Source organism: Mus caroli, unplaced genomic scaffold (genome assembly GCF_978045245.1).
Source record: "Mus caroli unplaced genomic scaffold, Mus_caroli_1 scaffold_8, whole genome shotgun sequence".
Classification (NCBI taxonomy): Eukaryota; Metazoa; Chordata; class Mammalia; order Rodentia; family Muridae; genus Mus; species Mus caroli.
In genome coordinates, this window is record NW_028227263.1 from 40,558,681 (window position 1) to 40,574,479 (window position 15,799).

General features: G+C 49.0%; 1 protein-coding gene across 1 annotated transcript in view; it reads left to right on the plus strand.

The window, feature by feature from the left end:
• Dchs1 (dachsous cadherin-related 1) overlaps nucleotides 1-15,799 on the plus strand; it is a 34,635-nt gene that overhangs the window by 8,004 nt on the left and 10,832 nt on the right. The window contains exons 2-6 of the mRNA XM_021168723.2: nucleotides 6,452-8,344; nucleotides 13,461-13,649; nucleotides 13,742-13,973; nucleotides 14,116-14,352; nucleotides 14,581-15,606. Coding sequence (XP_021024382.1) covers nucleotides 6,566-8,344; nucleotides 13,461-13,649; nucleotides 13,742-13,973; nucleotides 14,116-14,352; nucleotides 14,581-15,606 — 3,463 coding nt within the window. The 5' untranslated portion in view covers nucleotides 6,452-6,565. The remainder of the gene's footprint in view (nucleotides 1-6,451; nucleotides 8,345-13,460; nucleotides 13,650-13,741; nucleotides 13,974-14,115; nucleotides 14,353-14,580; nucleotides 15,607-15,799) is intronic.

The following is a 15,799-nucleotide window of genomic DNA, read 5'->3' on the forward strand; positions in this document are numbered from 1 at the left end:
CTGCCGATCCAATTTTTTGTGGGACATCCCCGTGTGGGGATGTCAACAAGTACTTCCCAAGTGGCTTTTCTTCTCCAGTACCCTAATAGCACCACCTGACTCAAGTCAGAGCCCCAGGAAAGTGTTGAGCTTCTCCATCCTACAGAGTCCTTAGCCTGGTCGTGTCCACTTCATCTCCTCCCATCTTCCATTTCTCTCTTCTTTCAGCTCTCCCCTCACTAACCTGCATTATGACCGACTGCTCATACCTGGTTTCCTTCCTCCAGATTTGCTGCCCTCGCCATCCTGCCAGAATGCTTCACTCAGCTTCCCTGCCATTTCTCCCCGTGTTTTTCCTCTTCTCTCTAAGTTGCAGGCCAAACAGAGTGTGCATAGTCCTGAGATCAGATTAGGGGGACATTAACTCAGGAAGACTGTTTTGCTCTGAGCCTCCATTTCCTCACTGGAAACTGGAAGCCGGGATTCCTTCCTCGCTGGGTTGTTATGATGATTAAATGAGATACTGTCTGTGAACTGCCTGGCACAGGGCCCAGCACACAGTGAAAGCTCAGAAACAGACCCTCTTCTGCTTTTCTCTCCTTTCCTCAGCCTCTCCCTGGAGTGCCTCTTGGAAACGCATCTTTGGTAGGACAGAGCCAGGCCTTGGCAGTGCCCTGGCCACTGCCTGGGTTGGGGGTGGGGTGGAGGTTACAGCCATCTTCTCCCACCACCTCTCTTCTAGTCCCCCTTCTCTAGTTGTGGGTTCTGCTCCCTCCCCAGCAGCCCCCATGGTCTGACTGTTCCTGCTCCACTCCTTCTTCTGCTGCAGTACTTGCTTGCTCTCTGATGGGCTTGCTTCCTCCATCCTCCCACCAGAACTCTCACCTCTCCTCCTTTCTTTATGCCTAGCCTGAATCCACATCTTCCTCTGCTTACTGAAGCTGCTCTCTTGTTCTTCCACTTCTAGCTCAGCTGCCGTTTATAGCCCCCCTCCTCACCACTGTTGTCTTTCTGGCCCTGCCCACCGCTGGCCCTGGGACAGGAAGTTGAGGGAGGAGGCCTAGGCAGTGCCAGCTCCCCTAGCATGCTTCCCCTTCTGTACCTCTGGGCCACTCCTATACTTCCTCCTGGAGAGATTCTTCCTTCCCTTGTGGTCCCTCTGGTCCTCCCCACAGCCCACCTTTCTTTCCTCTCCCATGTTTCTGCTTGCTCCCAGACCCTGTAGACACACAAGCTGGGGACAGAAGGGGGGGCTCTGTTAGGGAGGGGGGAATTGACATCACATTTCAGGCCCCAATGAACAGTCTTGCCCCTCCCCCTCTTAATGAGAACCAGCTGTGGTTCCAGAGGCCCAGATGTGGGGATAGAGGGGGAGAGCGGGATGGAGTCAGGACCAAGTAACAGGACTGAGGACAAAGTGAGGGCATGTGGTGAGGCAGCACTGGGTGGAAGAAGAGATGTGACAGAGCTTGACAGGAGGCAGGACAGACTGGTGACAGAGGTGAAATGGATAGGACAGACCTGGAAAGGAAAGAAAGGAGAATAGGGAGGAGGAGCATGTGCTAGGGAAGAGGCAGTGAGAAACACTGGACAGATGGGAGGCACGGAGCTCCAGAAGAGGCTGGAGAGAGGATGAGACGGTCTCCGGAGAGAGTCTGGAGTTCGAGTTTGGAACTGGAAGCTGTGGAGCAGGAAGTGATGAGGCATAGTCCAGACAGAGGCCCTAGGGACCTGGAGGTCACAGCTGCAGCCGCAGAGCTGACCACGAGTGCCCCGGCAGCATGTGTGAGAGTATGCCTGCGTGTGGGTGGGTCTGCAAGTGTGTGTGCGCGTGCCTGCTGTGTCAGTCTGCATGAAGTAGACAGTGTGTTTGCCCGGGCAGGGAAGGATAAGTGTATGGGTGTGCTTGTGTGTTTATTGAGAATGTGTATGTGTCTCTGTGTGTAAGATCCATGGGAAAGTGGCTTTCTTTGTGCATATGAGTTATATATGTCTAAATTAATATACCAATTTGTATGAAAATGAGTTTCTCAACGCATGTGATGAGAGGTATCTATATGTAACCTGGTTTTGTGTTAGAGTAAATCTTTGTGTGAAAGTGCATGTTGAATGTGTCTCTAGCATGTGAGCATCCTGGCTGTGAAAAGCTCTGCATGAGCCTGTCTATCAGTGTTCCAAGTGTGCTAAGGTGTGTGGGAGTGGGGGGGGGAGGACTGGGCTATGTGTGAGCTTTTGTGTATTCAGAGGTGAGTGCCCTGGGGGAGTCTGCAGTGGCTAGAGGTCTATATTAGGTAAGAAGAGGTTGAAGAAGTCTCTAATTTGGAAGAAGGGGCTATTTTTACATAGGGATCCACTTGGGCCTGTGTCCTTCCCCTCCAAGGCTACTTTATGTAAACTTTTATCTCCTACTCCTGACTCATCCTATCATTCAGAAAATCTGTTGATTGCTGGGCAGTGGTGGCGCATGCCTTTAATCCCAGCACTTGGGAGGCAGAGGCAGGTGGATTTCTGAGTTCGAGGCCAGCCTGGTCTACAGAGTTCCAGGACAGCCAGGTCTATACAGAGAAACCCTGTCTAGAAAAAAAAAAATCTGTTGATCATATATTATGACCATATTCCACATAAGTGTGAGTAAGACAATCTTCAGTCCCTTGTACAAGTTGCATAGAAAGACAGATCATTGCAATGCCAAGTGTGATAAGAACATGGAACTCATTGTGCATGATCTTCTCTCGCCAAGATCTACTTACTGCTTTCTGTCCAGTGACTGGTGAAATGAAGAAAGCCAGCCCTTAACCCTTTACCAGTCTCTGTGCTTAGATCCACCCACTTCACAGATTAATAATGAGACTGGATTCAAAGTCTTGCTCTTTAAAAATAATGTGTGTTTGAATGTGTGGTATATGCACATGTGTGTGTGCAGGCACATGTATGTTTGCATGCTCCATCACTCTTCTTCTTGTTCTTTTGAGACAGGGTCTCTCACTGAACCTGGATCTAGGTCTGTGCTAGTCCTATTGCTCTTCTTGTCTCTGTTCCGCACAATGCAGGACTTAGAGGCACATGTGTAGATTCTCAAGGTTTCTTTAAAATGTGGGTTCTGAAATCTGAACTCAGTTCCTCATGCTTGTGCAGTGCTTGTCCTGCAAGCACTTTTACACATTGACCTATCTCTCCAGCCTCCTTACCCAACCCTTGCTTTGTATTGCCTTGTGAAGATGGGAGAGATGGGACTTGCAAATGTAAGTTAAGGTCACAAACACACCTATTTTCAGGGACTAGGAAGTCTGAGAGAAGCAAAATCCATGGAGACTAGAGGACACACTTCTTTAGCCATAGGACAGGTAGAACCCCAGGGTCATGGGTTCATGTGTTCATGTATGCCATCTGAGTTCACACAGCCACAGGCATTTCTCTGAGTGTGTGTGTGTGTGTGTCGGGGGGGGTGATGTGGAGCATGAGACCCTGACCACTCCTTCAGCACCGATTGCCTGCTTACGATATATCTCTACTAAATCTTGAAAAGCCAGGGACAAGACCTGTCTGGCCTTCAGGAGCCTCCAGTCCAGTGCAGGAGTAGACACAAGAACACACCAGGACTGTTGAACAGCTTATTGGCTCTAATTGAAGCCCACCAGAGTGCACTGTTACATGGGGGCAGGGGTGGGGTATGCCAGAGATAAAATCCACACGAAGTTTAAACTGGATCTTGACTTTTTAATAACAACCCCATGGACAAGATTTTTGGGAGATGTCTTAGTCTGGGAGAACACCACTTATAAAGCAAGAAAGAATGGAGAAGCACATTAACATAAAGTTTGGGAATGCAATATGATGTGGGAGAAACTGTAAGCAGGGAACATGGAGAGATTGGCAGAACTCAGGGTGAGAAGACATTAATGGAAAGCGGACTTTATGATTGGGTCAGAGATATTCTGCCTAGAACAAGACACCCCTGAAACTTCAGCCACAAGTCTGTGCATATGTGTGTCTGTGCATATGTGTGTCTGTGCATATGTGTGTCTGTGCATATGTGTGCCTGTGCCTATGTGTGTCTGTGCATGTGTATGTGTGCCTATGTATGTCTGTGCATATGTGTGTGTCTGTGCCTGTGTGTGTCTGTGCATATGTGTGTCTGTGCATATGTGTATCTGTGCATATTGAGTCTGCATGCCTTTTGAGGTAGGGGGGCAGCAGTTTCCTGTTGTCAGGAATTGGGAATCAGTGAGAACCCTCTACAGACTGGTTAGGTAAGGATCTGTCTGGCAAAGTGACAGTGGAGCAAAAAAAAGGGTCCAGGTCAGAAGCAGGGAGATCAGAAAGGAGCTGTTGCAGAAATAGAAAGGCGAGCTGACAGTGCTTCAGCTTAAGATGGCAACCATGTAAACAGGCTAGAACTGAGGCGTGCCTGGGGGAAGTGGCCAGGCTTTAATAACAAAATAGAAATTAAGACTGGAGAACAGCAAAAACAAACAAACAAACAAACAAACAACCCAAAGAGAGCGTCTAGATTTCTGGTTCTGAGGTGTGGTGGATGGTGTTGCTATTCACAGGAAAGAACACAGAGGTGAAAAATCAGACTGAGGTTATGGCTAGTGCCCCCAGAGCTGGGGACTGAGAGATCACCGACAAATAGATTAGACGAAAGCATAGGAGTGGGAAAGCTGCCAGGCAGACTTTGAGGATAGCAAAAGATGACCTAGGACAAAGTCCTGAAAGGACTGGACAGAGGAGAAGAGCCTGTGAAGTAGCCTGGGCACAGCTGGGAGGTGGACAGGGAAAGTGTGGACAGAAATGGTGGTAAGGCCCAGAGTACTGGGCTTCAGGATTAGTTAGTGATCAGCGGTGCGGAATGATCCAGTAAGAGGAAGCGATGACTGGCTCAGTGGGAGAGTTGTCACAGAGAAGGGGGCCTCTCTATGGAGGGAGAGAGGGAGGTGACACAGAGGGCAAGTGAAGCAGCCTTACAGGGAGGCGTAACTTGGAACAGTCCCCTCTCCCTCCTGCAGCTGCCTCCCATCAGCCTGTGCTCCACCTTGTCACTGATTCTGCTCTTGCTTGTCACCCATAGGCTTCCTTCTCTTGGAACTTTAGCCACATTTGAGAACCTCGTTTCTTAGAGGGTTCCCAGAGGCACCTCCCCTCACTGGTTTTATTTTTCAGTGTCTGACACCTAAGGACACTTTGTCCAGTTGGTTTTCCGCAAGGAATTTGCCCATCATCCTTGATACCTCTGTCCTCTCATCCTGCCTTTAAGCAGTCATCAGACTCTGATGAGTCTACCCCCAGGCCCCTCTCACACACTTACCCATCACTCCCCGGTTTTTTGTTGTTGTGGTTGTTGTTGTTGTTGTTTGGGTTTTTTGTTTGTTTGTTTGGTTGGTTGGTTTTTTTGTTTTTGTTTTTGTTTTGTTTTTTTGGTTTTTCAAGACAGGGTTTTTCTGTATAGCCCTGGCTGTCCTGGAACTCACTTTGTAGACCAGGCTGGCCTCGAACTCAGAAATCTGCCTGCCTCTGCCTCCCAAGTGCTGGCACTCCCCATTTTTACTGCTTGCTGGCCCTCATCCAAATTAGCATGGAAACACTGCCATACCTCTACTACTTCCTGTTCTGTCTTCATTATGTTGTGTGTGAGCCCCTGCTCTCTGTATACACTCTGCACCAACATAACACCTCACCAGCGGGCAATGCTTTCCAGCTACCCCCAGACATTCTCAGCCCTTCTTCTAGTGTGGACTCTCAGCTCTCCTAAATTCTGTTCACTCTTCCAGAATTCTTTCCATATCCCTCATCTCTGCCCACCATTATGTAGCTAATATCTACTAATTGTTTTGCTCTTGGGCTTGCATGTTACTTCCTCAGAACAACTCTCCATGACTCTGTGAAGTCCCTTCCATCCTCTCCTGCTTCCAAATTTTCTTCATAGACATCTTCAAGGCTGTTCAACTCCTAGTTATAAGCTCCATGAAACCAGGAGCTGCTCCCTTTACTCATTGTTTGTAGTTGGCACTTAGCTCTTGTAGATGAGAGAGTAAAGTGGGGCTATGGAACGCTAAATATTTAAACACTGGTAGCAGCTATAAGGATTGACATTTCAAGCATGGTTACTACATGCGTTACTATAGGCTAGAAAGGGAGTATTAGTCCTTGGTGCAAAAAAAAAAAAAATGTAAGCAAAGGTCAGCCGTTTTAAGTTTAGAAATAGAAGAGGAAAGTTTGTAGGCATTTAGTCCCGTAAAGTAGGAGATGGAATAATCTGCGTAGAGACAAAGTTCAGCCTTTGCCAGGGGGCAGCCTGGAGGAGACTCCGGGGAATCCCAGGATTCCCAGGGCAGGATAGAAATGGATGAGCTGCCGCTCTAGCCCCTGCTGGCCCTGTGCACATCTGAGCTTTGGAGTGGTCAGATTCCCAGTCTCTCTGGCCTCTTAATCCTCCCCTGATAATGACCTTTTCCTTCTGCTTTTCACTCAGGTCAGGGAGTCTGAACTGCAGCTAAAGCCCAAGTTGGATCCGATCCAAACCCTGAAATCAAGCTGGACTAGGAGTCTGGTGTGGAGCTGGAGCTTCAGCTTGACTGGCCCTGCCATGCAGAAGGAGCTGAGTGTCGCACTTTCCTGTCCTGGCATGAAGAGCCTCAGGACTCTGTTACCATTGCTGGTGCTGTTGGGGGCTACAGTGCCAGGAAGCTGGGGTCAGGCTGGGAGCCTGGACCTACAGATCGACGAGGAACAACCAGCAGGCACGCTGATTGGAGACATCAGTGCAGGGCTTCCACCAGGCACAGCGCCTCCTCCCATGTACTTCATCTCTGCCCAGGAAGGCAGTGGCGTAGGCACAGACCTCGCTATTGATGAGCACAGTGGAGTGGTCCGTACAGCTCGGGTCCTAGACCGTGAGAGGAGAGACCGTTACCGCTTCACTGCAGTCACTCCTGACGGGGCCACCGTGGAAGTTACAGTGAGAGTAGCTGATATCAATGACCACGCACCAGCTTTCCCTCAGGCTCGGGCAACCCTGCAGATACCTGAGCATACAGCTCTTGGTACACGCTACCCACTGGAGCCTGCTCGTGATGCAGACGCCGGCCGCCTAGGAACCCAAGGGTATGCGCTATCTGGTGATGGGGCTGGAGAGACCTTTCGGCTGGAGACACGTCCTGGTCCTGGTGGAGCTCCAGTACCTGAGCTGGTGATTGCCGGGGAACTGGACCGGGAGAACCGCTCACACTACATGTTGCAGCTGGAAGCCTACGATGGTGGCTCACCTCCGCGGAGAGCACAGGCCCTGCTAGATGTGACACTTCTGGATATCAATGACCATGCCCCAGCTTTCAATCAAAGCCGATACCATGCTGTGGTATCTGAGAGTCTGGCCCCTGGAAGTCCTGTTTTGCAGGTGTTTGCTTCTGATGCTGATGCTGGTGCCAACGGAGCTGTGACTTATGAGATCAACAGGAGACAGAGTGAAGGTGATGGACCCTTCTCCATTGATGCACACACAGGGTTTCTGAGGCTGGAGCGCCCACTGGACTTTGAACAAAGGCGAGTTCATGAACTGGTGGTACAGGCACGGGATGGTGGGGCTCACCCAGAGCTTGGTTCAGCCTTTGTGACAGTGCATGTGCGAGATGCAAATGACAATCAGCCGTCCATGACTGTCATCTTCCTGAGTGCTGATGGCTCCCCCCGAGTGTCTGAGGCTGCCCCACCTGGACAGCTTGTTGCTCGAATCTCTGTGTCAGATCCAGATGATGGTGACTTCGCCCACGTCAATGTGTCCCTGGAAGGTGGAGAGGGCCACTTTGCTCTGAGCACCCAAGACAGTGTCATCTATCTGGTGTGTGTGGCTCGAAGGCTGGATCGGGAGGAGAGAGATGTCTATAACTTGCGAGTCACAGCCACGGACTCAGGCTCACCCCCACTTCGGGCCGAAGCTGCTTTTGTGCTACATGTCACTGATGTCAATGACAATGCACCTGCTTTTGACCACCAGCTCTACCGACCTGAGCCTCTGCCTGAAGTTGCATTGCCTGGCAGCTTCGTGGTACGGGTGACTGCCCGGGATCCTGACCAAGGCACCAATGGTCAGGTCACCTACAGTCTGGCTCCTGGCACTCACACTCACTGGTTCTCCATTGATCCCACTTCAGGCATCATCACCACAGCTGCCACACTGGACTATGAACTAGAGCCTCAGCCACAGCTTATTGTGGTGGCCACAGATGGGGGCCTGCCTCCTTTAGTCTCCTCAGCCACAGTTAGTGTGGCCTTACAAGATGTGAATGACAATGAGCCCCAGTTCCAGAGGACTTTCTACAATGCCTCGCTGCCTGAAGGTACCCAGCCTGGAACCTGTTTCCTGCAGGTGGGTAGCCCCTGTCCACAGCACTGTGAGCAGCAGTGGGTGTGAGGGTCACAGAGGACCCTACAGCAGCAGCCTAGCTTTGCAAGTGTTGGCAGTGACTTAAGCCAAAGGGGTTGGCCCTGTTCTGTGAGCTCCAACGTCTGTATAAGTAGTGTAATGAGAAGATGGAAGATGAGGTAGGGTGCAAGAGTTGAGACCAGTAAACTTGGCAGTTGAAGAAACTAAGATAGGATATGGAAGAAGAGTGTCATGTGGTATCAGGAAACAAAAGAAACACTCTGCAAAGCCTCTAAACTGCAGAGATGGCGTTTTTGTACACCCACATGGCTCCTGTTTCACAAAGGATAGCCCAGCATTTACAGAGTGCTCTATGCTTAGTCCAGTGTTATGCTCTGCTGGAAGAAACCTCTATCCCTTCCTTTGGACGGGAGCCTTGATGGGACACACGGATTCAAGGACAGAGATAAGAACAATCTAGTAAGATTCTAGTGTGCAGAGAGGGAGGACCTCACAGCAGACGAGGAAAGAGATGGGGAGAACATGAACCTAAGGATACAGTCTGAAGCCATATTGCAGAAATCTTTGGCCACCATGTGTTAGGGCTTTCCTCGGAAAATAAAAGAGGTCTTTGAACTTTGAGTCAGGAAGGACATGATTAGATTGTTTGTTTGCTTTTGGTTTTAAAGTAGCTAACTGGCTTTAAGGGTGAAGGGATCGATGTGTGGGTGACAAATCATTGCTCAGCACTGTAAGCCCAGCAATGTGCTCAGAGCAGAGAACAGGGGAAAGAGATTCCCATTCTCATGCAGGACTCAGTGTAAATAGGGAAATACAACAATAACTAGCACAGTAGAGGGTGACACTTCATGAAGTGCTTTGGAAGCCCAGAAGAATTAATGATGCTTGATGTGGACAGAGACACCTTGCCTACAGAAAGAAAGCTGTTGGATAAACACCACGATGTTGAGACTACAGTGTTTGGGTTGGTCTCAGTTATATAGATGAAAAAGAGTTTCTGGGAGAGAAGACAAACTAGTTAACAGGCTAGATAGCAGGCTCTGACTTTTCTTAAAAATCATAGGAAAGCCAGCCTGTCTTTTGGAAAGATGGCTTTTGCTACCCCATGAAATATAGCTGCGATAGAGAAGACTGAGGGTCAGAAGGTCTCAGCAGAGACCAGAGCATCTTCTCTGGGGCTGCCTGCTGGCCCAGACTTCTAGGCTAGTGCCTGGGTCTGGCTGATCTCTTGCCTTCTGGCCAGATTCTGGATATTTGCCTGCTTCTGCTGTCTGGCTCCACCACCCACTCTCACATATGTGCACTCTCTTGGCCAAGACCAGTGGATTATTGCTTCCAAACTTTTCCTCTCCCAGCTAGTTCCCGAAGCACAAGAGCAACTCTCCAGGTGGTTTCCTAGAGTTTTTGTTGTTAGAAACAATGAAGGAAAGATAAAAATGACCACTGGGAGTTCATAACTGCTACAAAGTCTTAACATTTGATTTATGCTATGTACATTTATTAAACACCCCGCCATATATGTCAATCACTATATTAGGGATACAGAATGTAGTAATGAATAAGCCCAAGTTGGAATAAGCCTTACCTTGCAAAGAAATAGCTTGTTGCGTTAAGAAAACTTCCACAGTAGGATAATAGACAACATGGAAGTTTTCCCAAAGCACAGGGGCTTTTGAATTGAGATCTAAAGAATAAAGGAGACTTCATGGAATGATCAGACAGGTGAAAGGTCCCAGGCTAGCTGACACATACAGAGGAGTGAGAGAACCTGACTTGTTTAAGGGGGTCCAAGTAGTGAGAGGAGAAGGTGAGACTGTACATGAGGCCAGCCAACTAGAGCCCACAGCAAGCCAATATTTTCCCTATGTAAAGCACTGAAGCTATTTATTTATTTATTTATTTATTTATTTATGTGGATTGGTGTTTTTACTCCATAGACATCTGTGTGAGGGTGTTGAATGCCCTGGAGCTGGAGTTACAGATAGTTGTGAGCTGCCATGTGGGTGCTGGGAATTGAACCTGGGACCTCTGGAACAGCCAGTGCTCTTTATCACAGCGCCATTTCTCCAGCCCTGAAGTTTTTTTGTTTTTTTAGTACAGGAAGAATATGATCAAATTTATCTCTCAACTGGTTGTCAGTATAGGCTAGTAGTTTACAGCTGGGGGGGGGGCAGTTTACATTCCAGAGGATACATTTAGCAATAGTTAGACATTTTGTATCATTAGAAGTGATGAGATGCTCCCAAGATCCAGTAGGTAGAGGCCTGGGATGCTGTTTACCATGATGTAATGCACACAGTAGCATCCAGCCTTAATAAAGGGGGTAGGGAGTAGGGAGATAAAGAAAAAAAATCTAGCCTAAAATGCCAGAAGTATGTGTTGGAGGGTCAGAATAGTCCAAAGGAGGAATGGCTCAGATGGAGATATATATATGAGTGATAATGAAGACTTATTGAATGCTAGGCTGATTGATATTCCAGGCAAGGGAAAAGAAAGAACTAGCTTCTGGCTTGAGTAAGTGGATGGAAGAGTCAGCAGGTTTGAAAGGATCATGGGTTTAATGTTGGACAGTTTAGATTTAAGGTCACAGTGGGACATCCAGGTGGAGATGTTGAACAGGCATCTGGATGTACAAGTTTTCAGCCTACGGGAATGGTCCCCTAAGCTTAGAGATTATTAGAGATAGTTCCTGAGGCTGGGAAAGTGAAAGAGGCCTGCAAGATGAAAAAAAAAAAAAAAAAGGCCAAGGAAAGAGTCCAGGAAACAGGATGAACAAGAGCAGACAGAATACAGTAAGTGGAGAAGAGCCCATGGTAGCGCGGAGCCAGTAGGAGGAGAAGCAGATTATTATAGTAAGAGATCAAAACAGAAGGCACTCAAAGGAAGGGTGTCAGGATGGAACCATACAGTAAGTTTAAAGTCTGGTAGGAAGGATCATAAAAAAGGGTCTCTCTTTTGTCCTTGAAATAGTGCTTCCGATTAGAGTCAGGGGGTCAAGTGCAGATACAAGGAGAAGCAATGAGGTTTCTAACAGCGTGAGAGCATGGGAGACGGCGATAAGAACCTGCTGAAAACAGTCCGCATTTACCGAGAAACCTCTGAGCAGGGGTTCAGGAAATTCACTTTGCCTTGGTCACTTCCAGTCAATGGCCCCTGAGCCTTTTGGGGGTCACTTCCTGACAACTCCCCCCACCCCACTGCTGTTTATTGCTTTCTTCCTGCAACAGAGTCAGGGGCGAGGTGTTTGACAGCTCCTGACAGTAGCTGCAGCTGTGCTGTTCCCTGTGTGGATAGACGCAAGGGGGAAGTCCGTCTCCTGGGATATCCGGGCCCACAGCCACTGGAAAGAGCTGGAGCAGGAGCTGTTTCCAGGGTTCAGCCATGGCAGGGTCTTAATGTCTCTCAGGAGGATAAACAATGGCACAGATCATTTCTGTCAAGGGCCTGGGCAACAATCAGAAATCCCTGGCCAGCTTTCTTTCCGAGCACATTTTCTGGCTGAGAAGGGGAACTCTCCAGCTTCCTCCTGCAGCATATCATGACCCCAAGGTCACTCTGCCCACAAAGAGCACTTTGTCACTGCCTGCAGCAGTCAGCCACCAGCTAGCCCACTATGGAGGGCTTAGTGTGTACCCTATGTGTAAAACTTAGAGTGAAAGGAAGTTTTGTTACAAAGCAGAGTGATCCGATGCCTATTCATTCAATGTACAAATGTGCCCAGAGCATGTACAGTGTACCTAGGCTAAAAGTGCACGAGCCACATCCAGAAATCACGGAGCAGACCCTGTAGTGATGGGATTCAACAGTGTAATGAATGCTTTCTGTAAAGATCAGACAAATATGCAGGAATGTTTGCAGCATGTTTGCAATCCTAGCACTTAGCTGGGGGAGGTTGGAGGATCCTGAGTTTAAGCCCAGCCTGAGCTGCATAGTGAAATCCCCATCTTAAAACAACACTTCCCAGGGCTGGAGAGATGGCTCAGAGGTTAAGAGCACTGACTGCTCTTCCAGAGGTCCTGAGTTCAATTCCCAGCAACCACATGGTGGCTCACAACTATCTGTAATGGGATCCAATTCCCTCTTCTGGTGTATCTGAAGAAAGCAACACTCATTCACATACATAAAATAAATAAATAAATAAATCCTTAAAGGGAATAGCAAAGGAGAATCTATTATTTAAAAAAAAAATCCCTACACACAAGATTAGACTTAAAATATCAATCTTAGTAACTGTTTATCAACCAGTTCTCTGCCAAATAGAACAGACAGAAGATGAGGCTAGCAATTTCCTGTTACCCTCTGGAATTAGGGACTGCTGCCCTTGACACTTGACTTTGAACTTGGTCCTCATTATATGCAGATTCACTACTCTCTGTGAAAAATGTGTTTGTAACCCCAGACATGTGTAGAGACGAGTCACCTAATATGTAGGTTCCTACCTTGAGGCCGAAGCAGGTGACATTTTGCTTTCTACTTCAGTTCTCATCCTGTGATCAAGTGAACTTGTGTTCTGTTTCAGTGACACTTTTTGTTGCACGCTTGTGCTTTTTACTAGTGATCTTTGTTGTCCGAAACAATCCCCAAGTAGAACAGTGTAGTTTTACTTAGTGCAGTAGAAGGTTGTGACATGCCTTTTAGAATAAAATGCATGATTAGGTGAGCTTTGGTCAGACACGAGTTATAGTACCTAAGTGAACCATGGCTGCATCTTTTCTGTATTGTGTCTGGGAAGGCAATGCTAATGAATCAACACCATATATTAAAGTGCCTTCAAACACACATCAAATAAGGTTACCCATTGATGACTGCAGCTGTGCTGCTGCCCACAGGGATTCATGCAGAAGAAAGTCTGTCTCCTGGGATATCTGGGCCCACAGCCACAGTAAAGAGCTGTTTCCAAGGTTCAGCCTTGGCAGGGTCTTATTTGCTATTTAACAACAACAAAAAAAAAATTGTAACCAGAGCCTCCCAGGAACCTAAGTGGTGGGATCTGGCTTGAGGTTGGGTTTTGGTTCAGGTTTTAGTCCTCTGTGCATCTCCATTTAGCCCTTTTCTGACCAGCAAGTGGGGAGCATCACTTACCCCAGCCTCTCCCCAGGTAACAGCTACAGATGCGGACAGTGGCCCATTTGGCCTCCTCTCCTATTCCTTGGGTGCTGGGCTTGGAGCTTCTGGACCCCCCCCATTCCGCATTGACGCCCACAGTGGTGATGTGTGTACCACCCGGACCCTGGACCGTGATCAGGGACCTTCAAGCTTTGACTTCACGGTGACAGCTATCGATGGGGTAAGTAAACAGACCTTGGCCAAGGAGATTGGGGTAGAGTTTTTACCAGAGTTAGACAAGGCCTATTGACTGACGGCTACATGTCCCACCAGGGAGGCCTCAAGTCCATGGTGTACGTGAAGGTATTTGTGGCAGATGAGAATGACAACCCACCTCAGTTTTATCCACGGGAGTATGCTGCCAGTCTGAGTGCTCAGAGTACACCAGGCACAGCTGTGCTGAGGGTGCATGCCCATGACCCTGACCAGGGACCCCATGGGCGGCTTTCCTACCATATCCTGGCTGGCAACAGTCCCCCACTCTTTGCATTGGATGCACACTCAGGTAAGGATCCCCCTATCACCAGTACCTGCTACCAGCCTCCTCTTCCCACTTACTTAAATATTACCTAAATATTGCCTCCTCTTTCCAGGACCTCCCCCCCTCTTCTTTTCTCCATCTATGTTTGCTTCTCTTCCTTCTCCAGGGCTGTTGACAGTAGCCTGGCCCTTAGGCAGACGGGCTAATTCTGTGGTGCAGCTGGAGATCGGGGCTCAGGATGGAGGTGGTCTACAAGCAGAACCCATTGCCCGAGTCAACATCAGCATTGTGCCTGGGACCCCCACACCACCTATATTTGAGCAACTACAGTATGTTTTTTCAGTGCCAGAAGATGTGGCACCCGGCACCAGTGTGGGCATAGTCCAGGCACACAACCCACCAGGTATCAGATATCCCAGTACCATCTCAGGGTGACCCTAGAACAGCATACCGCAGGGAACTCTATTACAAAACAGCATGGCACTTGAATACCACCCTAATGCCAACCAGTTTCCCTGCCAACACCGGCCCCTTTCTGAATACTCTGCAAAACACAAACGTGGGACCTGCCCTTCTTGGGATTAATAGGTGAGCCCTACCTCTTTCCTAATGTTTTTCTCTTTCTCCCTAGGTCGCTTAGGGCCTGTGACCCTCACCCTATCAGGTGGGGACCCCCGAGGGCTCTTCTCCCTAGATTCACCCTCAGGGCTATTAAAAACACTTCGCCCTCTAGACCGGGAGCTCCTGGGACCTGTCCTAGAGCTAGAAGTTCGAGCAGGCAGTGGAACCCCACCAGTGTTTGCTCTGGCTCGGATCCGTGTGCTGCTGGATGATGTGAATGATAACTCTCCTGCCTTCCCTGCACCTGAAGACACTGTACTGTTGCCACAAAACACTGCTCCAGGGACTCCCGTCTATACACTGCGCGCTCTAGACCCTGACTCAGGAGCTAACAGTAGAATCACCTTTAATCTACTTGCTGGGGGTGATGGATTGTTCACTGTGGATCCCACCACAGGCCATGTCCGGCTCATGGGACCTCTGGGGACTCCTGGGGGACCAGCCCATGAGTTGGAGGTGGAGGCCCGGGATGGAGGCTCCCCACCACGCACCAGCCACTTCCGACTTCGTGTGGTGATACAGGATTTGGGAATCCATGGGCTGGCTCCACGATTTGATAGCCCTACCTACCGTGTGGACTTACCTTCGGGCACTACCACCGGAACTCAGATCTTGCAAGTGCAGGCCCAGGCACCAGATGGGAGCCCTGTCACTTACCATCTTGCAGCAGATGGAGCCAGTAACCCCTTTGGCCTGGAGTCACAGAGTGGGTGGCTGTGGGTACGGACAGCACTAGACCGTGAGTCCCAGGAGTTATACACATTGAAGGTGATGGCTGTATCCGGTTCCAAAGCTGAACTGGGGCAACAGACAGGCACAGCCACAGTGAGGGTCATTATCCTCAACCAAAATGACCACAGTCCCCGCTTGTCTGAAGAGCCCACCTTTCTGGCTGTAGCAGAGAATCAACCCCCAGGGACCAGTGTAGGCCGAGTCTTTGCCACTGACAGAGACTCAGGTCCTAATGGGCGTCTGACCTACAGCCTTCAACAGCTTTCAGAAGACAGCAAGGCCTTCCGCATCCACCCCCAGACTGGTAAGCACTTAGACCTCACAGCCTCATCTTCAGACTGGCAAATACCCAGGCAGGGTCCTTAGCCCAGATGTTGGCTGTAAGGATCAGGATTCAGCCTGGAGTTTAGCCTTGGTACTTGTTCACACTTCCTAGCCATAGCTAGTCCCTAGGCTCTGCATCCTTAATCATCCCATCACAGTCTCCATCTCCACTT